Below are 23571 nucleotides of genomic sequence, written 5' to 3' on the forward strand. Positions count from 1 at the left end.
TTCCTTAAATCAGAGACTTTACCTATATTCTACAACAAAAATATTTACAATTTGTACAAAATCAACAATTGTTTAAACAATGCTGCCAGCAAAAAGTCCTTCAGTTCACTCTCTGCTTGTAGAAAGTGCAGAGCATTGCGGTGAAGTTCCAGCCCAAGGCCAGTGACAAGACGTAGAGCAGGATCAATACTGCAAATGGGTAAAGTAATATCACCGTGTGTTTCAAAAATGGCAGAGCTGAAAAGAGGAAAGAGCAAAGTATTGTTTATTATTATTATATATAACACAAGCCGTCCTATTCACAGAAACAACATCCTTGTTCAAGGACGACTTTATTCTTATTGCAGGTAAGTATCAACGGATCATCATATAAAACAATTATACATTAATAACTGATTACACAGGTACAACTTGAAATCAAATATTTATACTGATTTTCAATTTTATATAAAATGGTGAAAACTTGGCTACATAGCTTGGTTTTTGGAATAAGAACCTATACTGCATGTATGTTATATCCTTCAATAATTATCCTGAAATACAAACATGACTCTTGCATTCGTCATGGCTACCTGCAACTAATACATGAAAGTGCACAAGTAGAGTAAATAGCAAATGAATATTTAATAGATAAATTAGAATAAAAATAAAATTCACTGGACATACATGTACTGTATACAAAAGCGACATATGCACATATTTTGCCAACTTACACAATTTCGTAGAAAAATCTCACAGTCCTTAAACCTGGGTGATTAGTTGTAAGTTAATAAGTTCCTGAAGTTATCGCAATAATTGGGACCAGTAATACAACTTGCATAGTGTCTTTCAGGAGTGACTCAAAAACACTTCTTCACATGTGCTACCGCTAGGGGTTCAATATTATCAATATCTGCAGACTCTAGTCACTGGCAGGATTCACAGCAGGCAACCCATGCACGAAGCTTAAAAAGCAAATATAATAGGGTATTAAAAATTCTGGTGACTGCTGAGTGAAATCATTTGTCTGTGACGGCTGTATGGTAAACTTTGTGCCAAATATAAGGCTTGTGGTGATTGTGTATACCGGCTGGGGAAATAGCAGTGTTGCAATCTGGAGCTGTGTCTGTACTGGAGCTAGCTAATCACTTTTCCTATGCTGGGATGGTAGTAGCTGTTAGCGGATACAGATGGAGCCATGCTCATCTGTCCTACATGTGGTGGTTGGCCTGATAGACAAGACGTGTCGCAGCGTGGTGAAGCGTTGCGCAACCTGGCTATGGTGGCGTATGGCATTGCCGAGTGTAATGCTTATGTTCATCCAATAGATGTCGCTTTTGAAAATCACCAACGTGCATGCGTGATGTCGCCAATGAAATTCAGTACAGTAATATAGTCCAAGACCTTTACCATTTTGTAAATACGGAATGCTACGAAGTCAAGAATTCTCAACCCGCTACCATGTTGTACAGTAATTATGCCCAGGGACTCGGTGAGGAAATGTATGCCAAGTTTAGCTCTGTAAGAGTAGGCTAAGCTCCGGATGCATTTCCCCATGGAAACAAAGGCAGACAGTAAATGGTAATGGTGCTTCACATATCCCTCTGCGCCACTGTATTGGAGCAGTTGACACGCAGCTGCAAAGCAGTGTAAATACATGCTTCCAACATAGTACACCATAAAGGGACATTTCTCATGGCCCGACAATGAAGCCAGGATGGCAGCCCAACAGGATAGATGAGCGTGACTACATCTGTACATGCCATAGTATGATCAAAGTGTGCTCTAATCTGGTCAAAGCAGGTCTTGTTCATCAGAAAATCATTCATGTGACCTCTCCAGTTAGCTGCCTGGCTAAAAATAACCTGGATATCTCCCAAACAGGCATCATTAGAGGGTAGCAGACTAAACCTATGTGTCCTCCAGGAGATGACCCCCAAATGCAATATCCGCAGCAGTGACCGGAAGCCGGGTGCTACAGTGTACCTTTATCCTGCAGCCACCGAATCCTATATCGGACAAGGAGCTGGCAGCACAGACAGTCTCTGGGGGGTATCCCAACATCCCGGAGTGATGTAAGAATTCCCCATGATGCCACACCCTCATAGTAATGTCAGGGCAGGATTACGCACAGGGTACGAATGGCTGCGCTGGATGTCAGGAGGAGGGCTATGAGCAATAATGGACTCTGAACCCAGTAGCACATACTTTAATAAGAATCTCAAACCAAAAACCAGCATTACTGCAGAAGAAGCTGTTTAACAGTACTACAAAGAGAATATAACTCACCACTGTATCCAAGGAATGTAATATAAATGTAATAACCAATTGCAATCAACCAGAATGTGTTTCCCACAAAGTATCCAATGAACCAACTTGAGGCGACCACTGTAAAAGACAGAAGGAAGAATGAAATAACTAAGGCAGGTCCCATCGGAGTACTGGGGAGTATTTACTTTCAGTAACAATACTACATGCTTGGATATACAGACACACAACAGGTCTGTAGGGGGGGGATACAAAGCGAATATAATCAGATTACATTTAATAATTAAAAACTTGTAAATTAGAAGATGGTTTACCTTTAATTTACCTGGAATAATAAAATTAATTAGCAGTCAGTCACCATTCCCTACTTATAGTAGATGTGCATTATGTCTACCAGTTCTCATCTATGATTGTTACTGGTTGTCTTCCTAAATGACCATATGCCCCAAACACATGCTGTGCAAAGCTCTAATCAAAAGCTGGAAGGACATCCTGCGTACACATGGGGAGACGGGAGCCCCGTGCTGAGCTCAGCACACATTGCTGACACACATCTGATACACCAGCGATGTGTGCTGAGCAATCTGTGCGGACCAGTGTTCTCTGGTGAGAACACTGGCGATGTAACTAGATTTTTTTACTGTATGCAGTCATGATCTATTCAGGAGTTATCTTTCTTATTGCTTGCAGTCTTCATTTGAGTGAGCTTAACCAATGCAGTAAATACACACAGATATAAGGAAGGTAAACCAAATCAGAGAGGTGCTAAATCTGCCTAGCATCAGCTAAAACTTCACAAACTCCTCCCCTAACAATCCTATGTGACAGGAGAAATCCACAGCTAACATGCTCAATCTTAATGGGTAAAAATCTCCAATGCATTAAAGAGGCAATACACTAATTTACACCTCATGGTGGAATCGCCTTCATGTTTATTTCAATTCAAAACCTTCAGTCCTATTAAGATGTCTCCCAGTGTACTTTGTATGTTTTAATATGTTAATTGTTTTTTTTGAATGATGTAAATTAATCATATCAAACCCTAATAACTTTGGATTGTTAATGTGAGAAAGCAGTTAAACAAAGATGATCATGGTCTCTAATAAATAGCAATGTTTCACAGTATTAATATAATAAGCAAAATTACATTTTGATCCAAAGGCTGGCTGTGAGTACAGAAATGGTTTCTCTGACAATCCCTGCACAGCCAGACTAGGGAGCACATGATAGAAAATATTTTCAGGGAATGTTTACTGATCCAATCATTAAATCGATGAACTGAGAGAAGCCAGCCAAGGCTCATATGACAGGTTTTATACTAAATCAAACATCCGTTCCAGAAGCAAGCTACCGTCCTAGACAGAAACAGTTAGTGGACATGGTTATTCCTCCTTAGTTCTACACCCAATCAAAATGCTACACACAGCCATGCCTGAAAGTCCCTGTAGTTCCTCTGTACCACTACACTGAGGTAAACCACAAAACTTCATACTGAAATCCACCAGTCTCTGGTTCCCATTTCACCTCCCTATACATAGCTTCTGCTACACTGCAAGCTCTCATAACTTTCTGTGTATGACAGGCAGCCATTCACTTCCTGTGTATGACAGGTAGCAGCTAATAAACACATATCTGTTTCTTCCACCTTCAGCCAGCCTTCTGATGCTGTCTTCTAAAATCTACCTCCTGCAAAATCAGCATCCATGGCTAGTAACTAATATTGATTTATTAGACCTTTCCGATCTTGTTTTTCACTTATGGTAACTTCTGCTATTTTGACATAAGGCTAATTTGGAAGGAGGGGAAGCAAAGCATGAAAGAGACGGATTTTCCTGTACAATTTCCTTACGTTTGATGAAAATTAACTGGATGAAGTGCAGGATGACCAGCAGCGGGTAGAAGGCATTTAGATGGACATCAAATGCATAGCCCCATTCCACATCATACTCTCTTCCTGGATGTTTTACCAAGTACTTGTTAGAAATAAACCTGAAACATAAAGCACAATGCATATATGTTACATCATGATATTCAATATTGGCACAAAGGATCATGTAAGCATCAAATGTGCTTCCTGGGTTATATCCTGCAGACTGGAATAGGATATCTGCAATCTTATATAAAAACTGTGGTACTTGTGGAGTATCACGGCTCCCACGACCTTCATCGTATCCTGATTGTATGCTAAAAATCGCATCGCATGCGATCAAATCGCATGCGATGCGATCGCACCCGATTTTGCACTGAAATGCATCAGAATGCATTGAAATGTGTATTAAACTTGTGAAATGCCCCCAAATGCCATTTTTCATAGAGCACCACCCCCACTATCAACGTCAACCCGAAGCGTGGCAAGCGCAGCGAGCCCGCGAGGGGCGGCGGTACGCGTCCTACGACCTTTTCATACCCCCACTATCCACGTCGGCGTGGAGTTGAGAACAGAATAGTGTGGCGAGCGTAGCAAGCCACCGAGCCCGAAGCGTGGCGAGCCCCGCGAGGGGACGCGGATACCTTCACAGCTATACACGTCCCCTCGCGGGCTTCACAGGTATCCGCGTCCCCTCGCCACGCTTCGGGCTCGGTGGCTCGCTGCGCTCGCCACACTATTCTATTCTCAACTCCACGCCGACGTGGATAGTGGGGGTATGAAAAGGTCGTAGGACGCGTACCGCCGCCCCTCGCGGGTGGTGCACTATGAAAAATGACATTTGGGGGCATTTCACTAGTTTAATACACATTTCAATGCATTCTGATGCATTTCAGTGCAAAATCGGGTGCCATCGCATCGCATGCCATCGTATGGCATCCGATGCAATCGCATACGATTTTTGAGCAAAAATGCTCAAAAATTGGTAAAAATCGTATCGCATCGTATGCCACTACATATGGCATACGATGCCATACGATGGGGATGCGATGGCATACGATTTTTGAGCAAAAATGCTCAAAAATCGGTAAAAATCGTATCCCATCGTATGCCACTACATATGGCATACGATGCCATACGATGGGAGCCGTGATACTCCACAAGTACCAAAACTGTATTAACCCCTTGAGTGGTGGGTTTTCCTGGGGCAGGACAAACCTACCTGGGTAGGTCTGTCCTACCCCAGAAATAGTCACCAATTAAGTTGCAGCCACTACCTCCCCTGGGGCTGCTGCTTCTGGCTTTTGGGGCTCGAGCATTCATGTGTTTGAGCGCCCGAATGCAGAGTGCTCCAGAGTGGCCCTGAACTTCTGCGCGCTAAGACGGGGGATCCTTGGCGACGGAGGGGAGTGATCGGCAGCTGTGGCCGTGGAGTACGATGCCTTGGGGGCAGGTGAGCGATGGGGAAGTTGCTGCCAGATGGTGGTGCTCCGTTTGAGATACCACTATTGCGCATCTACATATTGTGACATGCCCGGAATTCTCCAAGACAGCCCGCTGCGGCAGCACAGCTCAGCCCGGAAAATCTCTGGGCATAACACTGAAGCGGTTAAAGGTTAATAAAAACAATGGTTTCCTAGTGGATAATATTGTTTTGATATTATGATTATGGGTGCTCACAATGACATGTGCTTTGGCGGAAACGAAGGCTGACTTGTGTGCATAAAATGGTGATATGGCTCTGCAGAGTTTAGCGCAGGCATTCCTAAACTTGGTGCTCTAGGCCAGTGGTTTTCAACCTCGGTCCTCAGAACCCCCCCCAACAGTGCACGTTTTCCAGGTCACCCAACAGGTGCATTCATTATTCACTGACACATTTTAAAAGATCCACAGGTGGAACTAATTATTTAACTTGTGATTCTATGTGGAGACCTGCAAAACGTGAACTGTTGGGGGTACTTGAGTTCCGAGGTTGAGAACCAATGCTCTAGGCCACAGGTTCTCAAGCTCGGTCCTCAGGACCCCACACAGTGCATGTTTTCCAGGTCTCCACACAGTACTAATAGAGGACGCTGCGTGATGCCACAAGTCAGTACTAAGGGAGGACGCTGCGCGACGCCACAAGTCAGTACTAAGGGAGGACGCTGCGCGACGCCACAAGTCAGCACTAATGGAGGACGCTGCGTGATGCCACAAGTCAGTACTAAGGGAGGACGCTGAGCTACGCCACAAGTCAGTACTAAGGGATGACGCTGCGCGACGCCACATGTCAGTACTAAGGGAGGACGCTGCGCGACACCACAAATCAGTACTAAGGGCGGACGCTGCGCGACACCACAAGTCAGTGCTGAGGAGTTCCCATAAGTTATAGATAATTTAGCAGCAGTGTTACATGTGCTACAGCCATCAAACTGGTTGTTGAAACTACAGTTAAGTTCTGTCATATGTGGGGTGCAGGGCATTTTATCTGCATATATTGCAGTGCAATATAGATGCACTTGCCAAGTAACAAAGTGAAAATTAAAAGTGCATCCAAACATTAGTTAATACAAATTAGAATAACACTAACAAAACAATGCTACAGTTTTTGGGAGTCTTTTCACCACATGTTTATTATAGAGGATGCAGTCAGCATCCCAGTGGTCAGGATGCCGGCATTCAGTATACCTACACCAGCATCAGGCCTGGCTTCAGAAGGCCGGTGCCGTAACTAGGAGAGGATCAAAATGCAGACAGCATCCTGAACGGTGAGAATGTGGAGCAGGTTAGGGGGGGTTAGATGAAGGCACTACTGGGGAGATTTAGGATTAGGCCACATGGAGACAAAGGTTAGGGTTAGGATGACTGGTTATAGACTATGAATATTTGCCATGTGACCTTTATAATCATATTTAACTACATATTTTTGCCTTGCAGCAAGTACTGTCTTCCTAGATGGTTTCCCATGTGTAGTGTAGTTATACATACAATGTATTACGTGAACATACCACATTAATGTTGAAATCAGTAGCCCAACACCAACACAGTCAATAAACACAACCCAAAGTAGCAGTTTCAATATTTCGACAAATCCCATTTGCAGGACGAATCCGAACGTTAGTGTTGACACTGTGAAGAAAGATAAACATGTAATTGTATGAAAAGCCTAGTCACAAACTCATGATTCTTTTCCAAAATGCTAATGATGCACTGATATTTAAGTGGGTAATCCTCAGCAGAGTGTTCCCAAATGGCCCGTGTCTCGGTCTGCTGAAAGCTGGGTGTTTTGGAGCCAAGTATGGCCACACAGGGTATATGGGTGTCTCAATATTGGTGCGACAATACAAAATCCCAATTTCTTGTTATTTAAGAGTTATATATAATATACACCACCAAACAATTATATATAGATGTATTGTATAACTATGCAATTCAAATCCTATCGCAAAAGTTAGACACAATAAATGTACGGATAAGATGTTCTATTCCATATGGTAGCCAATTCCAGTCCTCGAGAGCTACCAACAGTTCACAGTTTCTAGATCACCTAGCTGGGGCACAGGTAGTAGTACGTTTATTTATAAGGCGCCGCAAGGTGTCTGCAGCGCCGTACATAGCAAACAAAAAACAAATTACAAGGTAACGTACAGGGTGTGTTGAAAAATACAGTATGAATAGGGGTATAGCTGGTAGAACTAAAATCAGCATCAGTTCAGAAGTAGGTGTCAAAATTGTCGAGGAGACTGAAGATGAAGTAGAGGAAGGGAAGAACAGGGCAGGAGCACAGGTGAGGTAAAGAGGTAGGGGGAGTATGTGAGGAAGGAGGGCCCTACTCATAAGAGTTAACATACTAAAAATAGGTGGGTGGACGAACGAAAAACAATAGGATAAGTAGGAACGGAAGCAGGATAGGAAGATCAAAAGAGGTTAGGAGGAGGGATAGGCTAGTCGAAAAAAGTGGGTTTTGAGGCAGCGCTTGAAGGAGGTAAGGGAATCAGAAAGCCTGATGGGTGGCGGGAGGTTGTTCCAGTGCAGGGGGGCAGCGCGAGAGAAGTCTTGGACACGGGAGTGGGAGGAGGTGATTAGGTGAGAGGTCAGTCGGCGGTCAGCGATGGAGCGAAGAGGACGGGAGGGAGTGTGGATAGAGATCAGTGAAGAGAGGTAAGGAGCGGTGGAGGAGGAGAGAGCCTTGTAGGTGGTGGTGAGGAGTTTAACCCCTTCACGACATTTGACGTATATATACGTCATGGTCGGGAAGTACTTCCCGACCGTTGACGTATATATACGTCATGACTTCTAACTGTCACTGCGTCTAGAGACGCAGTGACAGTTAGGTGATGTCTGCTGTCCCTGACAGCAGACATCCCCCCTCGTCGCCCAGGGGGGGCAGGGGTGCCCCCCCCGGTCGGCGATCGCTGTGATTGGCTGTTCAAATCTGAACAGTCAATCACAGCGTTTCCTGTGTTACCGGCGGCTAAGCCGCTCGGTAACACAGAAAACGGTGGTGATCGGTGCAGCACCGATCACCACCGAGCGGCAGCACCCCCCTCCCACCCGCCGGGCACTCACCCGGCAGCAGCAGCAGCTCCAGCGGCTCCACCGCTACGTCCGGAGCGCACGCTGCGCTCCCCTCCTCCCCCCTCCCCCCCGCAGCAGCAGCAGCAGCAGCAGCAGCATCATGCTGCTGCTGGAAAAGTGAAAAATAAAATAAAATAAAAAATAATGTGCAAATGTGTGTATATATATGTATATATATATATATATACACACACACACACATATATATATATATATATATATGTGTGTGTGTGTGTGTGTGTGTGTGTGTGTGTGCGTATACCGCACCGATCACCAACGATCGCCAGCCCCCCCCCCCTCCCACCCGGCAGCCCCCCTCCCTCCCACCCACCCGGCTGCCGCAGCGCCAGCACCCCTCCCACCCCCCCGCCAGCCGCAGCGCCAGCCCCCCTCCCAAAGCTGGTGACCAAAATGGGGTCACTTGTGGGGGGGTTAAATTAAAAATTTTGAGCCAGAACTGCATTTTTGTGTAAAAAATTAAATTTTTTTACACAAAAATGCAGATCTGGCTCAAAATTTTTCATTTTCACAAGGAATGAAGGAGACAAAGCACCCCAAAATCTGTGCCCCAATTTCTCCCGGGTACGGCAATGCCTCACATGTGACCAAAAAATACCAGTTGGGTGCATGGCAGGACTCAGAAGGGAAGGAGTGATTTTTGGATTTTGCAGCACAGATTCTGGTTGAATGACCCCCAAAACACCCATACAGTGGAACCCCCCCACAAGTGACCCCATTTTGCAAACTACACCCCTCAGGGAATTCATCTAGGGGTATAGAGTACATTTCAAACCCCCCGGGGTTTCACCAATTTTGATACAACTGAGCTGTGAAAATGAAAAATTATTTTTTTTCATTTTCACTGCCCAGTTGTACCACAATTGGTGAAACCCCTGGGGGTTTGAAATGTACACTATACCCCTAGATGAATTCCCTGAGGGGTGTAGTTTGCAAAATGGGGTCACTTGTGGGGGGGGTTCCTAACTTTTAGCATCTTATGGTGCCTAGAAACCTACATGGTGCCTAAAAAATAATCTCATAAAAAGGAGTCTCCAAAATCAAGTAGGTGCTCCTTCTATTATGAAGCCTGTGGTTTGGTCACCGTGCACACTAGGGCCACATATAGGATATTTATGAAAACCAAAGAATTGGGGGAATCAATTTTTAGTCACATTTCTCTAGTAAAATGTACTGTGTTCCTTAGAAAAATGTATTAAAATTGAAAATCCGAAAAAAAAAATGAAATTTTGAAATTTCACCTACACTTTGTTTTAATTCCTGTGAAACACCTAAAGGGTTAACAAACTTCCAAAATGCTGTTTTGAATACTGTGAGGGGTGCAGTTTTTGAAATGGCATCATTTATGGGGGTGTCTCACATACAAGTCCCTCAAAGTCACATCAGAACTGAACTGGTCCCTAAAAAAATCAGTGTTTGAAATTTTCTTGAAAATTTGAGAATTTGCTAGTCATATTTGAAGCCTCCTAGTGTCCAAAAAAATTAAAAGGAAGTTGAAATAATGATTGCAACATAAAGTAGACATATGGTCTTTGTTAGTTATTAACTATTTTGAGTGGTATGATTATTTGTCTCACAAGCAGAAAATGTGACATTTTGCATATTGCTAAATTTTCCATTTTTTCACGATATTTTGGTATTTTTCACAAAAAAACACAGACTGTATCGACCCAAATTTACCACTAACTTGAAGTACAATGTGTCACGAGAAAACAATCTCAAAATCACTGGGATAAGTAAAAGCAAAAAAAAGTTATCCCCACTTAAGTGAGACATGTCAGATTTGAAAAAAAGGGCTCTGTCATGAAGGCACAAACTGGCTCTGTCATGAAGGGGTTAAAGAGAACTCGGAAAGGAATGGGGAGCCAGTGAAGAGATAGACAGAGGGGGGAGGCGGAGGTAGAGCGGCGGGAGAGGAAGATGAGCCTAGCGGCAGCGTTAAGAATGGATTGGAAATTCATTAGTTTCCCCACAGGTGCATTCATTACTGACTGACACATTATAAATGATCCACAGGTGGAGCTAATTACTTCACTTATGATTCTGTGAGGAGACCTGGAAAATGTTAAGTGTTGGTAGCTCTCAAGGACTGGAGTTGGCTATCCCTGTTCTATTCTGCATGTCCCAGCACAACATACCACAAAGCCATATGCTCAGCAGCACCAGGAATGCCGGATCATCTCTTGCCCACTGGTCTTTGGTTTGTTTTCTATATTGGAAGTTTCGGTATACTTTCTGTGGTGAAGTGAAAAGATAAAGCATCTGCCAGAGGGCAAACTCAAAGTCCATATGCCTGAAGTGGACAAGTCTCCGCAGGTATTTATAGCGTTTGCCACCAGCTGTGTGCCTAGCTGCATCCATAGAGCGTATTGTGTCGTTGCCCTGTGTCCGAGAATTCACTGTTGTGGTGGGCAGCATCTTGTGGAAGGAGAAGTGGCCTTACATATATCCTGTGTACAGTACAGAAAAACACAAAGTGACATAATAAATTAATTACATTTATACAGTAAAAAGTATTGTGTTAATAAAGAGTATATTTCCACTTCATTACAGATGCTTTGCCAAGGCTTGCATGGGTCCTCAAACTGCGGCCCTCCAGATGTTGTGAAACTACAAATCCCAACATGCCTTGCCACAGTTTTTCTATAAGGGAGTGTTAAAACTGTAGCAAGGCATGCTGGGATTTGTAGTTTCACAACATCTGGAGGGCCGCAGTTTGAGGACCCATGGATCTGTAGCCAGTGCCACATATCAGTGGTGTATCTCTTATGAGTACAGGGAGAGTGGTGCTTACAGGCCTTGTTCCATACATCCGGCACTCAGAATAGACCCCACTCTGTTCAGGGACCATCTTTTAGGTCAGTGGTTCCCAACCTTTTTTCTCTCTCGTACCCCTTGATTAGGCTTTTCATTGATGAGTACCCCCTCCTCTCAATTTAAAATATAGACAGTACTTATGAGTGGAGTGGAAGTGAGTGGTATGCGTATACTAATGCATGTCCTTATATTAAGGAGTAGCGGACAGGAATCGTGCCCTTCCGTGTCTGGCCGCTGGCTGCGTATTGTCTCCAGGGTTCCCACTTACACCTGTAGGATTAATGCCGCTGCTTCTTCCACCCGTGTCAGTGCAGGGCAGATGATCGCTGATGTCTGAGGGCAGCACGGGTAGCTCCCATTGGATTGCTGGTCAGGCAAAATCACAATGAGACGCTAATGACGCTGAAGACAGAACCATAAGTGACACAACATGGTTCTTCTCCATAGCAATGGGTCTTCTTCTTCTTCCGCCATTACCAATATTATTTTCAAGTACCCAGAGCCAGATTTGTGCCTAGGCCCGTGAGACACGGGCCTCAGGGCGGCACAAATCAAGGGCGCCACTTGCGGGCTGCCATTCTTTTACATAGCAGCATGGCAGAGGCAGAGCGGGTGGAAAGCGGCAAGTGACAAGCGGCGCCGCCGCTGACATGATTCATCATCATATGTCAGCGGCAGCGTCGCTCGTTACCCGCCGCTACCCTCCCGCTCTGCCATGCACACAGACAGTAGTACATCACCAGCGGCGGCGGCTGTCAGGCTGTATCCATGGTTCCCCCCCTGGCTGCGTCTTCGCCGAGTGAGCTGATTTGTGCTCAGGCTCACTGCCTCCAGCGCCCATTGGCTACTGTATACACACAGCCTATTGGCTGCTGTGTATCCAATGGGCGTGGAAAGCAGCTGAGCTGAGCTCATCCTGCGCTCAGTCAGTCAGTGTCTGAGAGACTGACTGAGACAGTCATAGCACATAAAGTTAATACTCCATGTTATGAGGTGGGCTAAAGTTACATTTGAACGAAATCGATATATATATATATATATAATGTGTGTGTATATATACACACACATATATATATATATATATATATATACATATATATAAAATATATATATATATACATATAAATATATATATGTGTATATATTATATATATATTTATATACATGTGTGTAAATATTATATATATATATTTATATACATGTGTGTATATATGTGTATATATGTATATTTGTGTATATATATATATATATATATATATATATTCCAAATTCCCCCATCCAGACGATAAGAATGGCACTCAGAGACTTTCAATGGTTTTGGGGTATAAACACCATCTTCAGACCCTCCTACAGCCATTACCCATTAGGCTCATTGTACGGTTACAGTATACTGGCAAGTTAGGACTCATACCTTAATAATGATTACATTAAAATAGGGGGGGCAAAAATGTTGTGCCTAGGGGCGGCCTGACCCCTAAATTCGCCCCTGCAAGTACCCCCAACTGGTCTGCAGAGTACCCCAGGTTGGGAACCACTGATTTAGGTGATATATTCAGATGATAGCCATGGCACAAGAGATCTCAGTTGTACATGCTTTGTGATCTTCTGCAGGAGGCATTTTTCTGGAAATACGACCCAAAAGATAACCGCTGGCAGCAGATATGGGTGCCCTCCACGGACAGGGATGAGCACTACAAGCACCAGAATAGCCAAGTTTGCAGCAGGGCACTGGCACGGAGTAGCCCATTATGGCTTTTACGTTACTTGTTTCCTAGCACGGCCACAATCTTGGGCATCGTGTACCTTTAAGTTAAGGTACACGATGCCCGCGATGGACCCGATTTCCTTTGAAATCAGGTCCATTTTGCCGGCAAAGGAAAAATCAGGGGGCATCACGTCGGTCGGGACCATTAACATTGGCCCCGACGCGACCGACGCAATGCCCCCGATTTTGCCATAGGCTTCAATGTTAAAATAATTTTTAACATTGAAATTGGGAGCATCGCGTCGGTCTTGTGCCATTATAATGCCACAAGATGAGATGGACTTGATTAAGTCCATCTCACTTAGTAAAAAATGTGAAATGGGCCAATATGACCCATTTCACATTATATATGGCCCCGTCATCACCCCACAATTGACGTGAACCCGAAGTGTGGCGAGCGCAGTAAGCCTGCGAGGGGCGGCGGTGCGCGTCCTCCGACCTTTTCATTCCCCTACTATCCACGCCGGCGTGGAGATGAGAATATAAAGTGTGGCGAGCGCAGCGAGCCACCGAGCCCGAAGCGTGGTGAGCGCAGCGAGCCCCGCGAGGGGACGCGTATACCTGTGAAGTTATACGCGTCCGCTCACCACGCTTCGGGCTCAGTGGCTCGCTGCGCTCGCCACACTTTATATTCTCAACTCCACACCGACGTGGATAGTAGGGGAATGAAAAGGTCGGAGGACGCGCACCGCCGCCCCTCGCTGCGCTTCGGGTTGGCGTCAATCGTGGGGTGGGGTTCACGGTGTTAAATTTGGGGGTGTAGGGAATATTTTACATTGAATCCAATGTAAAATCGGGTCCCAGGGACCCTATTCACATTTGATTCAATAAAAAAAATCGGGTCGGTCGCATCACATGCGACCAAATCGCATGCGATGCGACCGACGCGATTTTTACGACACGACCACCCCGATGGAAATCTGTGTGGCCGTGCTAGGAAACAAGTACCGCTTTTACTAATCCCCCAGTATGAGACAGGGGATATACAGTATAAGTAGCTACGTACCAGGATACAACACTGGGATATCTATGTGCGTGGGGAAACTAATGAATATCCCCCTCACTGACAACACATACATGCATCTCTATGTACACACACACACAAGTGTTTTGTTGTGTACAAGCAGAGCAGATAAGGCACACAGGTGACTGCCTTCAGTGTGCAGCATGCCAGTAGTGCAGTGCTGTGTCACACTCCGGATGGTGGAGCAGGAACTTCCTAAGGAGGTGACCTGTAGTATCGCACCTCCTGCTCCCCCCCAGCAGAAGCAGCTCTAGCACCCTGTACCCCGCTTCCCAAAGCTTGGGGGACATCTCACCTAAGTAGCAGCTCCCTGCGGCCCCGCCCGGAACACGTAGCACCCGGTGACAGCAGCAGGGGGGACACGGAAGTCAGAGTCTCCGGGCTCCGCGCAGGCGCTGTTGGGAAATGTAGTTTGTTTACGTCTGTCACTGTAATGAGCGGAAGTCGAAGCCGCGGCGCGGCGGATTTAGCAGTGCATTGTGGGTTAGAGATGGCGCTGCCCATGTAAAGGTGTAGTAAGGCCAGGCGAAGGGAAAGCCGCAGCCATGCCGAGGTACTATGAGGATAAGGAGGAGGACAAGCATCCCTGTGCCGGGGTGAAGGAAGACCTGGCCGCCTGCCTGCTGGAGAGCGCCTGTGTGCTGCAGGTACTTCGTGACGCTGCTGATATACCTGCCCGCACCCTGCGGCGTCCCCAGCGCTGTGTGTAGCAGCATACAACCTAGTTGTCCTCTGCGTGGCTGTCAAGCGTGTGCAGAACAGGTTTATTGTAGTTGGTACAAGTAGGAATTAGGATTAAACGGGGAGATGTATGAAGCAAAGTGACGTTCGCCAGTGGACATACCTTCCAACATGACCATCTCCAGGGGGGACACATTGCTCTGTGCCTGGACTTCTCAGTCTAAATGTATGATTGACATCACCTGATGAAAACACCTAGCTTATCAATGAACCTGTTCAACACAGGTGATGGCAATCATACGTTAAGAGGAATGTCAAGGAGCAGAGCAATGTGTCCCTCCTGGAGGGGGGGTGGGTAAAAGCCGGAAACATAGTAAATGCATTGAAAAAGCCGGAAACTATGTGAAATGTATTAGGAAAAGCTGGAAATCATAGTAAATGCATTAAAAAAGCTGGAAATCATAGTAAATGGATTGAAAAAGCTGGAAACCATGTAAATTGTATTGGGATCATTGGATAGAAACATAGAAACAACATAGAATTTGACGGCAGATAAGAACCACTTGGCCCATCTAGTCTGCCCCTTTTTTAAACATGTTACCTCAAACCATATTTGATCCTTATTTTTTTGTAAGGATATCAATATGCCTATCCCAAGCATGTTTAAATTGTACTACTGTATTTGCCTCTACCACCTCTGATGGGAGGCTATTCCACTTATCTACTACTCTTTCTGTGAAGTAATTCTTCCTCAAATTTCCCCTGAATCTTCCTCCCTCTAGTTTCAGTGCATGTCCTCGTGTTCTGTTGCTCCTCTTCCTGTGAAGAATGTCTCCCACCTGTACCTTGTTAAAACCCTTGATATATTTGAAAGTTTCTATCATGTCCCCCCTTTCCCTTCTCTGCTCTAAAGTATACATATTAAGATCTTTTAGTCTTTCCTGGTACGTTTTGTGATGTAGGCCATGCACCATTTTAGTTGCCCTTCTTTGTAAAGTCTCTAATGTATTTATATCATGTCAAACAAATCTTATTGACTTTTTTGACTGGGTGACTAAAGTAATAGATCAAGGTGGGGCTGTAGATGTAGCTTATCTAGACTTTTGACACTGTCCCACATCGCAGACTGTTAAATAAACTTGAAAGCTTGGGATTGGATTCTAAGCTAGTTGAATGGATAAGAGCATGGTTGCAGGACAGAAAACAGAGAGTTGTAGTAAACGGAGTACAGTCAAAGGAGGGAAAGGTTACAAGTGGAGTACCCCAGGGATCTGTACTTGGACCAGTGCTTTTTAATATCTTTATTGGTGATATTGCAAATGGAATTGAGGGTAAAATGTGCCTTTTTGCCGATGACACAAAGGTATGCAACAGGGTAGACACACCATGAGGGGTAAAACAAATGATTGATGATCTAGGTAGATTAGAGGAATGGTCAAGAGCATGGCAACTACAGTTTAATGCCAAAAAATGCAAAATCATGCACTTGGGTTGCAAAAATCCAAAGACTAAATATAGTATAAATGGCACTATAATGGAAACTACTGAGGAAGAGAGGGATCTAGGTGTCACTATTTCAGGGGACTTAGGCAGGTAGGCAATGTAACAAAGCAATGAAGAAGGCAAGTCAGATGCTTGGTTGCATAGGGAGAGGTATCAGCAGTAGAAAGAAAGAAGTAATAATGCCACTGTATAGGTCATTGGTACGACCTCATCTAGAGTACTGTGTCCAGTTCTGGAGGCCATATCTCCAGAAGGATATAAATACATTAGAGACTGTACAAAGAAGGTCAACTAAAATGGTGCATGGCCTACATCACAAAACGTACCCAGAATGACTAAAAAATCTCAATATGTATAGTTTGGAGTAGAGTAGGGAAAGGGGGGACATAATAATAATTCTTATAGTATTAAGTTTCATTAAAATCCTGGGCTGATAATGGAACAAGTTTGTTTTTAAATGTTTTATATAATAAAACTCCGCAGACTCTGGACCTTTGCCTGGGGGCAGATGCAGTGATTTCCTGTTCAAGAAAGTGTACTTTTAGGTTATGCCTCAACTGCTGACAGGCGAACATAGGGGTCTTCATCGGACACCATCCATGGCAAATTATATAGTTTAGTACAAGAGTGTCCAAACTTTTTGCAAAGAGGGCCGATTTGGTCAGGTTAAAATGTGTGGGGGCCAACCATTCAGCCTAAACCATGATTCATATCCCTCACTCTGCCCCCATGCAATCTATTTCACCCAGCCTGCCCCCCGTGTATTTTCCCCTGCCTGACCCTCCTTGACTGTATGTCCCCCACTCTGCCCCCATTCACTGTATGTCCCCCAGCCTGCTCCCCCTTCCCTGCATGTCCCCCACTCTGCCTCCATTCAGTGTATTTTCTCCAGCCTGCTCCCCCCTTCTCTGTATGTCCCCCACTCTTCCCCTATTCAGTGTATATTCTCCTGTCTGCTCCCCCTTTTCTGTATGTCCCCCACTCTGCTCCCATTCAGTGTATTTTCGCCTGCCTGACCTTCCTTCTCTGTATGGCCCCTTGTGTAAGCCAGAGGATGGAGAGGCCAAGCAGGCACCACAAGGAGAGGAGACAGAAGCCTACGCTCCCAACTCCCTCCGTTGCTGCTGAGTCTGCTCTACATGCTGCTCCTCCCTCCCGGTATACTGCTATCAGTGTGAATGCAGCAGGGGGAGAGATTGCGACCGAGGAAGGAGTGGAGCCTGGGTGGGGGTTGGACACATACTTACAAGAAGACGCCGAACCATGGCTGCCGACACCCACTCACCACTGAACACACACAAGCAAATGCGTGCTTGTCAGAGGCCCCACCTCTACAGTCCCGCGCTGTGTGTCCTGCATCTAATGTGCTTCCGGCTGGAGGCTGTGGGCCACTTAAAGTGACATCACGGGCCGCAATTGGCCCGCGGGCCGGACTTTGGACATGCCTGATGGATGGTATTGATTGATTCCCTCCCATCCATCGGTATACAAGTATTGGTAATGTGCACTTACCTAAGTTGTTTTGCCAATCCATTATACCACCACTATCCTTATAATTCTGTGGCACGCAACCATATCTGTTTATTTTAATATCAATTCTCATTTTTTATTGTTTTTCATATTTATTGTTTTATTGTATATGTATACATATGTGGTCAGGTTTAGTGAAAATAATACCTTTTTTTAATTAAATATAAAATTTATATTGCTTTAAAACATTGGTCAATGGTAATTTATGTTCTAGCGCTGCTCACATGCCTTGTGCGTGAACCCTTTTGTCTTATTCAGATTTACAAGTCAGACGAGGCAATTGGCAACTAATGTAACTTGTAACATCATTGCAGTTTTTCCTTTTGCAGTGATTTTTGTGTAGTTTTCTTTGATTCATGGTGACACTGTCAAGTCATTTAAATTAAATACATTAAAGTTACAGTATTTTAAAATAACTTTGTATTATTATTTTACTTTGTTTATTTCTTTACTTGAGCATTTTTTACAAATCCAATTTAAATGCTAAAAAAAAAAAAAACAACAGATTTTTTTTTTTTTTAAGGAAGGTAAAGATGGCAGTGTCTCAGGAATAGCTAGTTGATCTTGGAATTAACTTGGTGGATGCAGGAGAAGAAAGTACTCATAATTTAATGCTGGACATATGCTAGACCAACTTTCACCCATCCAACTAGTTGTTTGGATGGAATAGAAATCTGCTGCTGGATGGGAGCAAATGTTATATGTAATTCAGACATTTGATCTCAAAATCTGATAATGGACAAACTGTCGTTCAGACAAGGTACTGTAGATTAATCTGATTTTTGTCAATTTTCCAGGGATTTGTGAGCAAAATGCTGATTTGTCATTGGTTCCCATACAGTACCAGGTTAACAGTCCAACCAACCAACTAATTGGATGAAAGTTGGTCTTAAGTGTGGGACAGTCTCTTTATCAGAGTTTTCATATAAGTACATTTTTGTTCCAGGGTTTAACAAAATGTAGGAGAAATGCCGGTGGTGACCAGTCAGGACCTTGGCTGTATACAATCCATGTCTTGAAACTTTTTTTTTTTTTTTTAACTTGTGGTAATTTAGCTTGGTGTTAATAGGTGACGATATTTCCTATTGGAAATAATGATAGTTCAGGCACAAAGGGCTCTAATGGTACTTTAAGTGGTGCTCCCATTAATTAGGTCTGGTTTAGCCACTATGCACATCTAAACCCAACCTTAATGCATGCGATCATCACAAAAACAAAAAATTGCATATCGCTCTGTGATCTGCCATCACTTTATACAAGAGATTGGGTGAGATTTGACAATTGAATATGTCCCAAAGAGTCTATGGTAAATGGTAAATCTGGCTAAAGAGTAGAACCACTGTAATGCCTCATGGACACTATGGGGACAATTCTATTGTCTGAGCTGTGAATAGCACGAGAGAGCTCCAGGCACTATTCTAAGCAGCGTGCTACTAAGTTGGTGAATGCCGGTACTCGTGGTGCTCGCGTGCGTGTAGTTGCAAGTACCGTCATTCTCTGACTTAGGTGCCTAAGGCGATGCTGTTTGCTCCGCGCTAGTGCTTGAAACAGTAATTCTATCTATCTATCTTATCCATTTCAGAACGTTTCTGGAAATTCTCTCTTCTTTTTCCCCTGTGTGTCTTTTACACTTTTTTTCTTTTTAGAAATTCCATAGGGCAGTGGTCTAAACTGTGTTTCTCTATAAACATAAATGCCGTGTTCCAGTGGGAGTGTTTAAAAACTGTAGAGGCTCTGTTTACTGCACATCAGTAGCCAGTTATTATGGTTGTTTAATTTCCTGTGGGAGTTGTGTCCTCTGAAATAAAATGTATTTTGGTTGTTACAATTCCGTTCTATTAAGTAGTAAAAAGAAAAACATATTACTTTCCAAACAGTCCCTGGGCTCAAGTAAAATGTGTAAAGGCAGTACACTGCTAATAGAGCCGAACAGGTGAGCGATAATATTCCACTGAGCCCGTATGTATATAAAAGTATGGCGTGCATATATTGCATTAAACACTGTCTTCTTCTGCAGGAAGGAAAGAGCCCAAAAGAGTGTCTTAAAGAAGGCCATTGCAGATCCCTGCAGGTCACCTTTTTTGAGTGTAAAAGATCAATAGTAAGTATAGGAAAATGTCTATGTCCGTATGCATTCATTCCTGAAATTTCAGCACATGCTGTATGTTGTCACTGTATTTTGGACTACACATCGTGACCCTTCACCTTTAAAAAAATAAATATAAAAAAATCTTTTTTTTCTTCTACGATCCCCATGGCAGCCATGACAGTGGGATATTCCCCTCCTCCTACCAGATTAGACAGAACTTTTTTTTTCAGGGACCGCCCACCTTGGGTATAATAGCTCACTCCTTCCTTCCCTCCGTGTCTTTTTCTCCTGTCTCCGTCTAGATAGGACAGGCAGGGCTTTATTTTGCTTTTAAACAGGGCTACCTCTTGTTCAGTAACTGATTGGGATGGCTTCCCGGGAAGAAGGAAAAATTGCGGAGGAGTGGCCTTTCAGATACCTGCCACCGGCAATTACACTAAGGTAAAGATACTGTGCTTAGCGCCAGTTTATTTACTGAGACCCGGCAGCAGGGGTTACATTCTTAGCCCACGGACAACAGAGGAATAATGACGGTTTTACCTGGTCAGAGCTGTGAAGCCGGCGGGGTGAACGCCGTGCGTTTCCTCCAGGTCAGACAGACGGAGGTGCCTTGCTGCCGGGTGCTGAGACGCGAGGGGCGGAAGTGCGCTTAGACGTCACAGAGTGCGCCATGGAAAGGTGTCCCCGGAAACAGGGACTCAATATTTTGGTTCCGCCCACCGGGATTTCTGTATAGAAAGTTTGGAAAGAGCTCTGGCGGCACATGGAAGGTTAACTCATTAACCTTATATAAACGGATGTTGGTTACAGGCTGCAGGGTGTTGTTGCAGCAGCAGAAACCATGGAGGGAAGCCAGGAGCAAACACCTTCCCATCAGCCAGATATTGCCCCTTTGAGGTAAGCCCTTTGGTTTTTGGGCATTAGAATTTTATTTTATGATACTAGTTAGGTTTCTTATTTATTTCAGTGTGCCTAAATCACCTGTTCATAAGAAAAGGACGGCTAAGAAGAAGTTTCTTACTTGCACCTGCATGAGTTGTGATAAAGCATTTGTCAGTTCTGATAAAAGAACATTATGTGAAGATTGTGACAACTCCACAACCTAAAATGGACAAGTCAGACCAATCAGACGTGCTTAAGAAGCGAATGGATTGGATGCAGAAGTCTTTTGTGTCTAAAGAAGAGTTCTTGCAATCTCAAAAACCCAAAAGATCTCGGGAACAAGCTGGGATGTTAGCAGAAGGTAATGGTTCTTCGGAGGAGATAGAACCATTAGAAGCAGATTACATTGAAGGAGAAATGGAGGAAGATGTGAGATCTTTCAATCTTGAGTTGGTGGAAAGTGTGTTGAAGAACATTTACAAGTCAATGAATTATCCAGAGGTCTCAGATACTACAGTAGATCCACTTTTCGAAGACAGATCTAAGAAAGGAAGAACATTCCCTGTTCACAAGGTAGTCCGTGAGATGATCAATAAAGAGTGGGTCAACACGAATAAAAGGATGGGCGGATGGGCGAGAGTAGATAAAATGTACCCATTCAAGGACGAAGATTTCCTAAAGTGGTGTCTAGTACCCAAAGTTGATGCAGTGGTAGCAGAGCTGACTTCAAGAACGACCATACCATTGGAAGATGGGGCGGCGTTTAAAGACGCTATGGAGAGGAAGATTGAGAAAATTGCACCAATCCTCGGCACTATCGCTTAAATCTAGCATTGCTATCGCATCAGTAGCAAGAGCAATGAGACTATGGTCGTCTGAATTGCATACAGACATAAGTGAGAAAATTTCCAAGCAATACCTGTTAAGAAATGTACAGATCATTCAAAAGGCTATTGAATACTTATGTGAGGCCTCTCTGGATGCGGTGTCATTCTCAGCTAAAGCTATGGCACAAGGGGTGACGGCTAGGAGGGCACTCTGGCTCAATCCTTGGAGTGCGGATGCCAACTCCAAAAATCGTCTGACTGCATTACCCTTCGAAGGCGGGTTCTTGTTTGGCTCGAAATTGGATTCGATGATCCAGAGAATGTCGGGTGGTAAATCCGTGAGACTACCCCAGGATAGGAGAAATAGGTTCCCCATTCCTACATCCAGCAGACAAGCATACAGGGATGCAAAAAGCTATCGACCTGGACGTCAGTATTCCCGTAGGGGGAACCCGAATATGACTCGCCAGTCCTTTCGGCAGCAATATCGGAGAGGTTCCAAATTATGACGGTGGTGAGAGTAGGAGCCCGGTTACTCCAGTTTTCAGAGACTTGGAAAAAATCGATTACGGACAGATGGGTCATCAATATTGTAGAAAGCGGCTACCGAATAGTTTCTGAAAAGACCTTGGAGAAACAAGTTAGTCAGGTCAAGAATTCCAATGAAGAAACTGGAAAAACAGACTCTCACCATGAAGATTCAACAGCTTCTGCAAATCGGAGCAATAGAACATGTCCCGGAAGACCAAGTACGTCTGGGGTATTATTCAAACCTTTTTCTAGTAGAGAAGAGTACGGGAGGGTTCAGGACCATCCTGGACCTGAGAGAATTGAATGTCTTTATCAGGAAAATAAAGTTCAAGATGGAAACTATCAGTTCTATTCTCATGGGTCTCAGACAAGGAGATCTGTTAGCGTCTATAGACCTAAGGATTATCACGTTCCGGTGGCGCAAGAGGACAAGAAGTTTCTCAGATTCTCACTTCTGGACCAGCATTATCAGTTCACCTGCCTTCCTTTCGGGCTCAAGACATCGCCAAGGGTGTTCACAAAAGTCTTGGTGACACTTATTGCAGAGCTAAGGAAGCAAGGGATTCAAGTCTGGCCATACCTAGACGCATTGTTGCTGGCAGGAAGATCGAGGAAGGAGGTTCAAATCAGTTTCAAGGTCACTATAGAATTTCTGCAAAAACATGGTTGGGTAATCAACCAAGAAAAGAGTCAGCTGCTGCCAACCCAGACTATCAAGTTCCTGGGTGTTCTTATAGACACTGTGAGGTTCTCAGTGAGTTTGTCAATAGACCGCTGTCTGAAGATTCAAAATCTGGCGCAGTTGTTGCTAGCAGAGGGAAAATGCTCTCTGAAGACAGGATTGCAGCTTCTAGGAATGATGGCGTCATGTATCCATATTATCCCCTGGGCCCAGTGGTACATGAGAAAACTGCAGTGGCAATTACTCCCATACATGAAGAGCCAAACCCACGAAGGGTTTCAAATCGTGCTGAATGCCAAGACGAAAAATTCATTAAGATGGTGGAGGTCTGGCTTAAGGACAAGAAACTCCGTGATGACGACCGATGCAAGTCTCCAAGGTTGGGGCGCTCATCTCGGGGAAAACTCTGTACAAGGGTCTTGGACCGCGGAAGAAAGTGCAAGGTCATCGAACATCAGAGAACTACTGGCCGTTTGGGAGGCAATCTGTTGCCTAGAAGACAGAATCCGGAATGCCAACCTAAGAATTATGTCAGACAATATGACAGTCGT

General features: G+C 44.4%; 2 protein-coding genes across 3 annotated transcripts in view; one reads left to right on the forward strand and one right to left on the reverse strand.

The window, feature by feature from the left end:
• UNC50 (unc-50 inner nuclear membrane RNA binding protein) lies at nt 1-15191 on the reverse strand. 2 transcript variants are annotated; one of them, XM_083168544.1, is made up of 6 exons: nt 15140-15191; nt 10828-11139; nt 7102-7222; nt 4097-4236; nt 2269-2367; nt 1-237 (listed from the first exon to the last, which is right to left on the reverse strand). In XM_083168544.1, exons 2-6 carry the CDS (start codon nt 11105-11107, stop codon nt 101-103), a joined length of 777 nt encoding a protein of 258 aa, XP_083024670.1. In that variant the 5' UTR covers nt 11108-11139; nt 15140-15191; the 3' UTR covers nt 1-100. The 2 variants fall into 2 exon arrangements, with proteins under 2 accessions (XP_083024670.1, XP_083024669.1); XM_083168543.1 differs by lacking the exon at nt 15140-15191 and adding an exon at nt 14591-14741.
• The window catches only part of COA5 (cytochrome c oxidase assembly factor 5), a 15258-nt gene continuing 6419 nt past the window's right edge, over nt 14733-23571 (forward strand). The window contains exons 1-2 of the mRNA XM_083168545.1: nt 14733-14942; nt 20027-20110. Coding sequence (XP_083024671.1) covers nt 14841-14942; nt 20027-20110 — 186 coding nt within the window. The 5' untranslated portion in view covers nt 14733-14840. The remainder of the gene's footprint in view (nt 14943-20026; nt 20111-23571) is intronic.

This window comes from Crinia signifera, chromosome 2 (assembly GCF_055691185.1).
Source record: "Crinia signifera chromosome 2, ASM5569118v1, whole genome shotgun sequence".
NCBI classification, from domain to species: Eukaryota; Metazoa; Chordata; class Amphibia; order Anura; family Myobatrachidae; genus Crinia; species Crinia signifera.

Bases quoted from the DNA above. Each gene is read 5' to 3' on its own strand.
- UNC50 (XM_083168544.1), bottom strand. From the start codon at position 11,107: ATGCTGCCCACCACAACAGTGAATTCTCGGACACAGGGCAACGACACA. The intron at 7,223-10,827 runs GTATGTTGTGCT...CTTTCTTCACAG, and splicing joins GCTGAGCATATGGCTTTGTG to TGTCAACACTAACGTTCGGA. The intron at 2,368-4,096 runs GTAAGGAAATTG...TGTCTTTTACAG, and splicing joins CCAGTTAATTTTCATCAAAC to TGGTCGCCTCAAGTTGGTTC.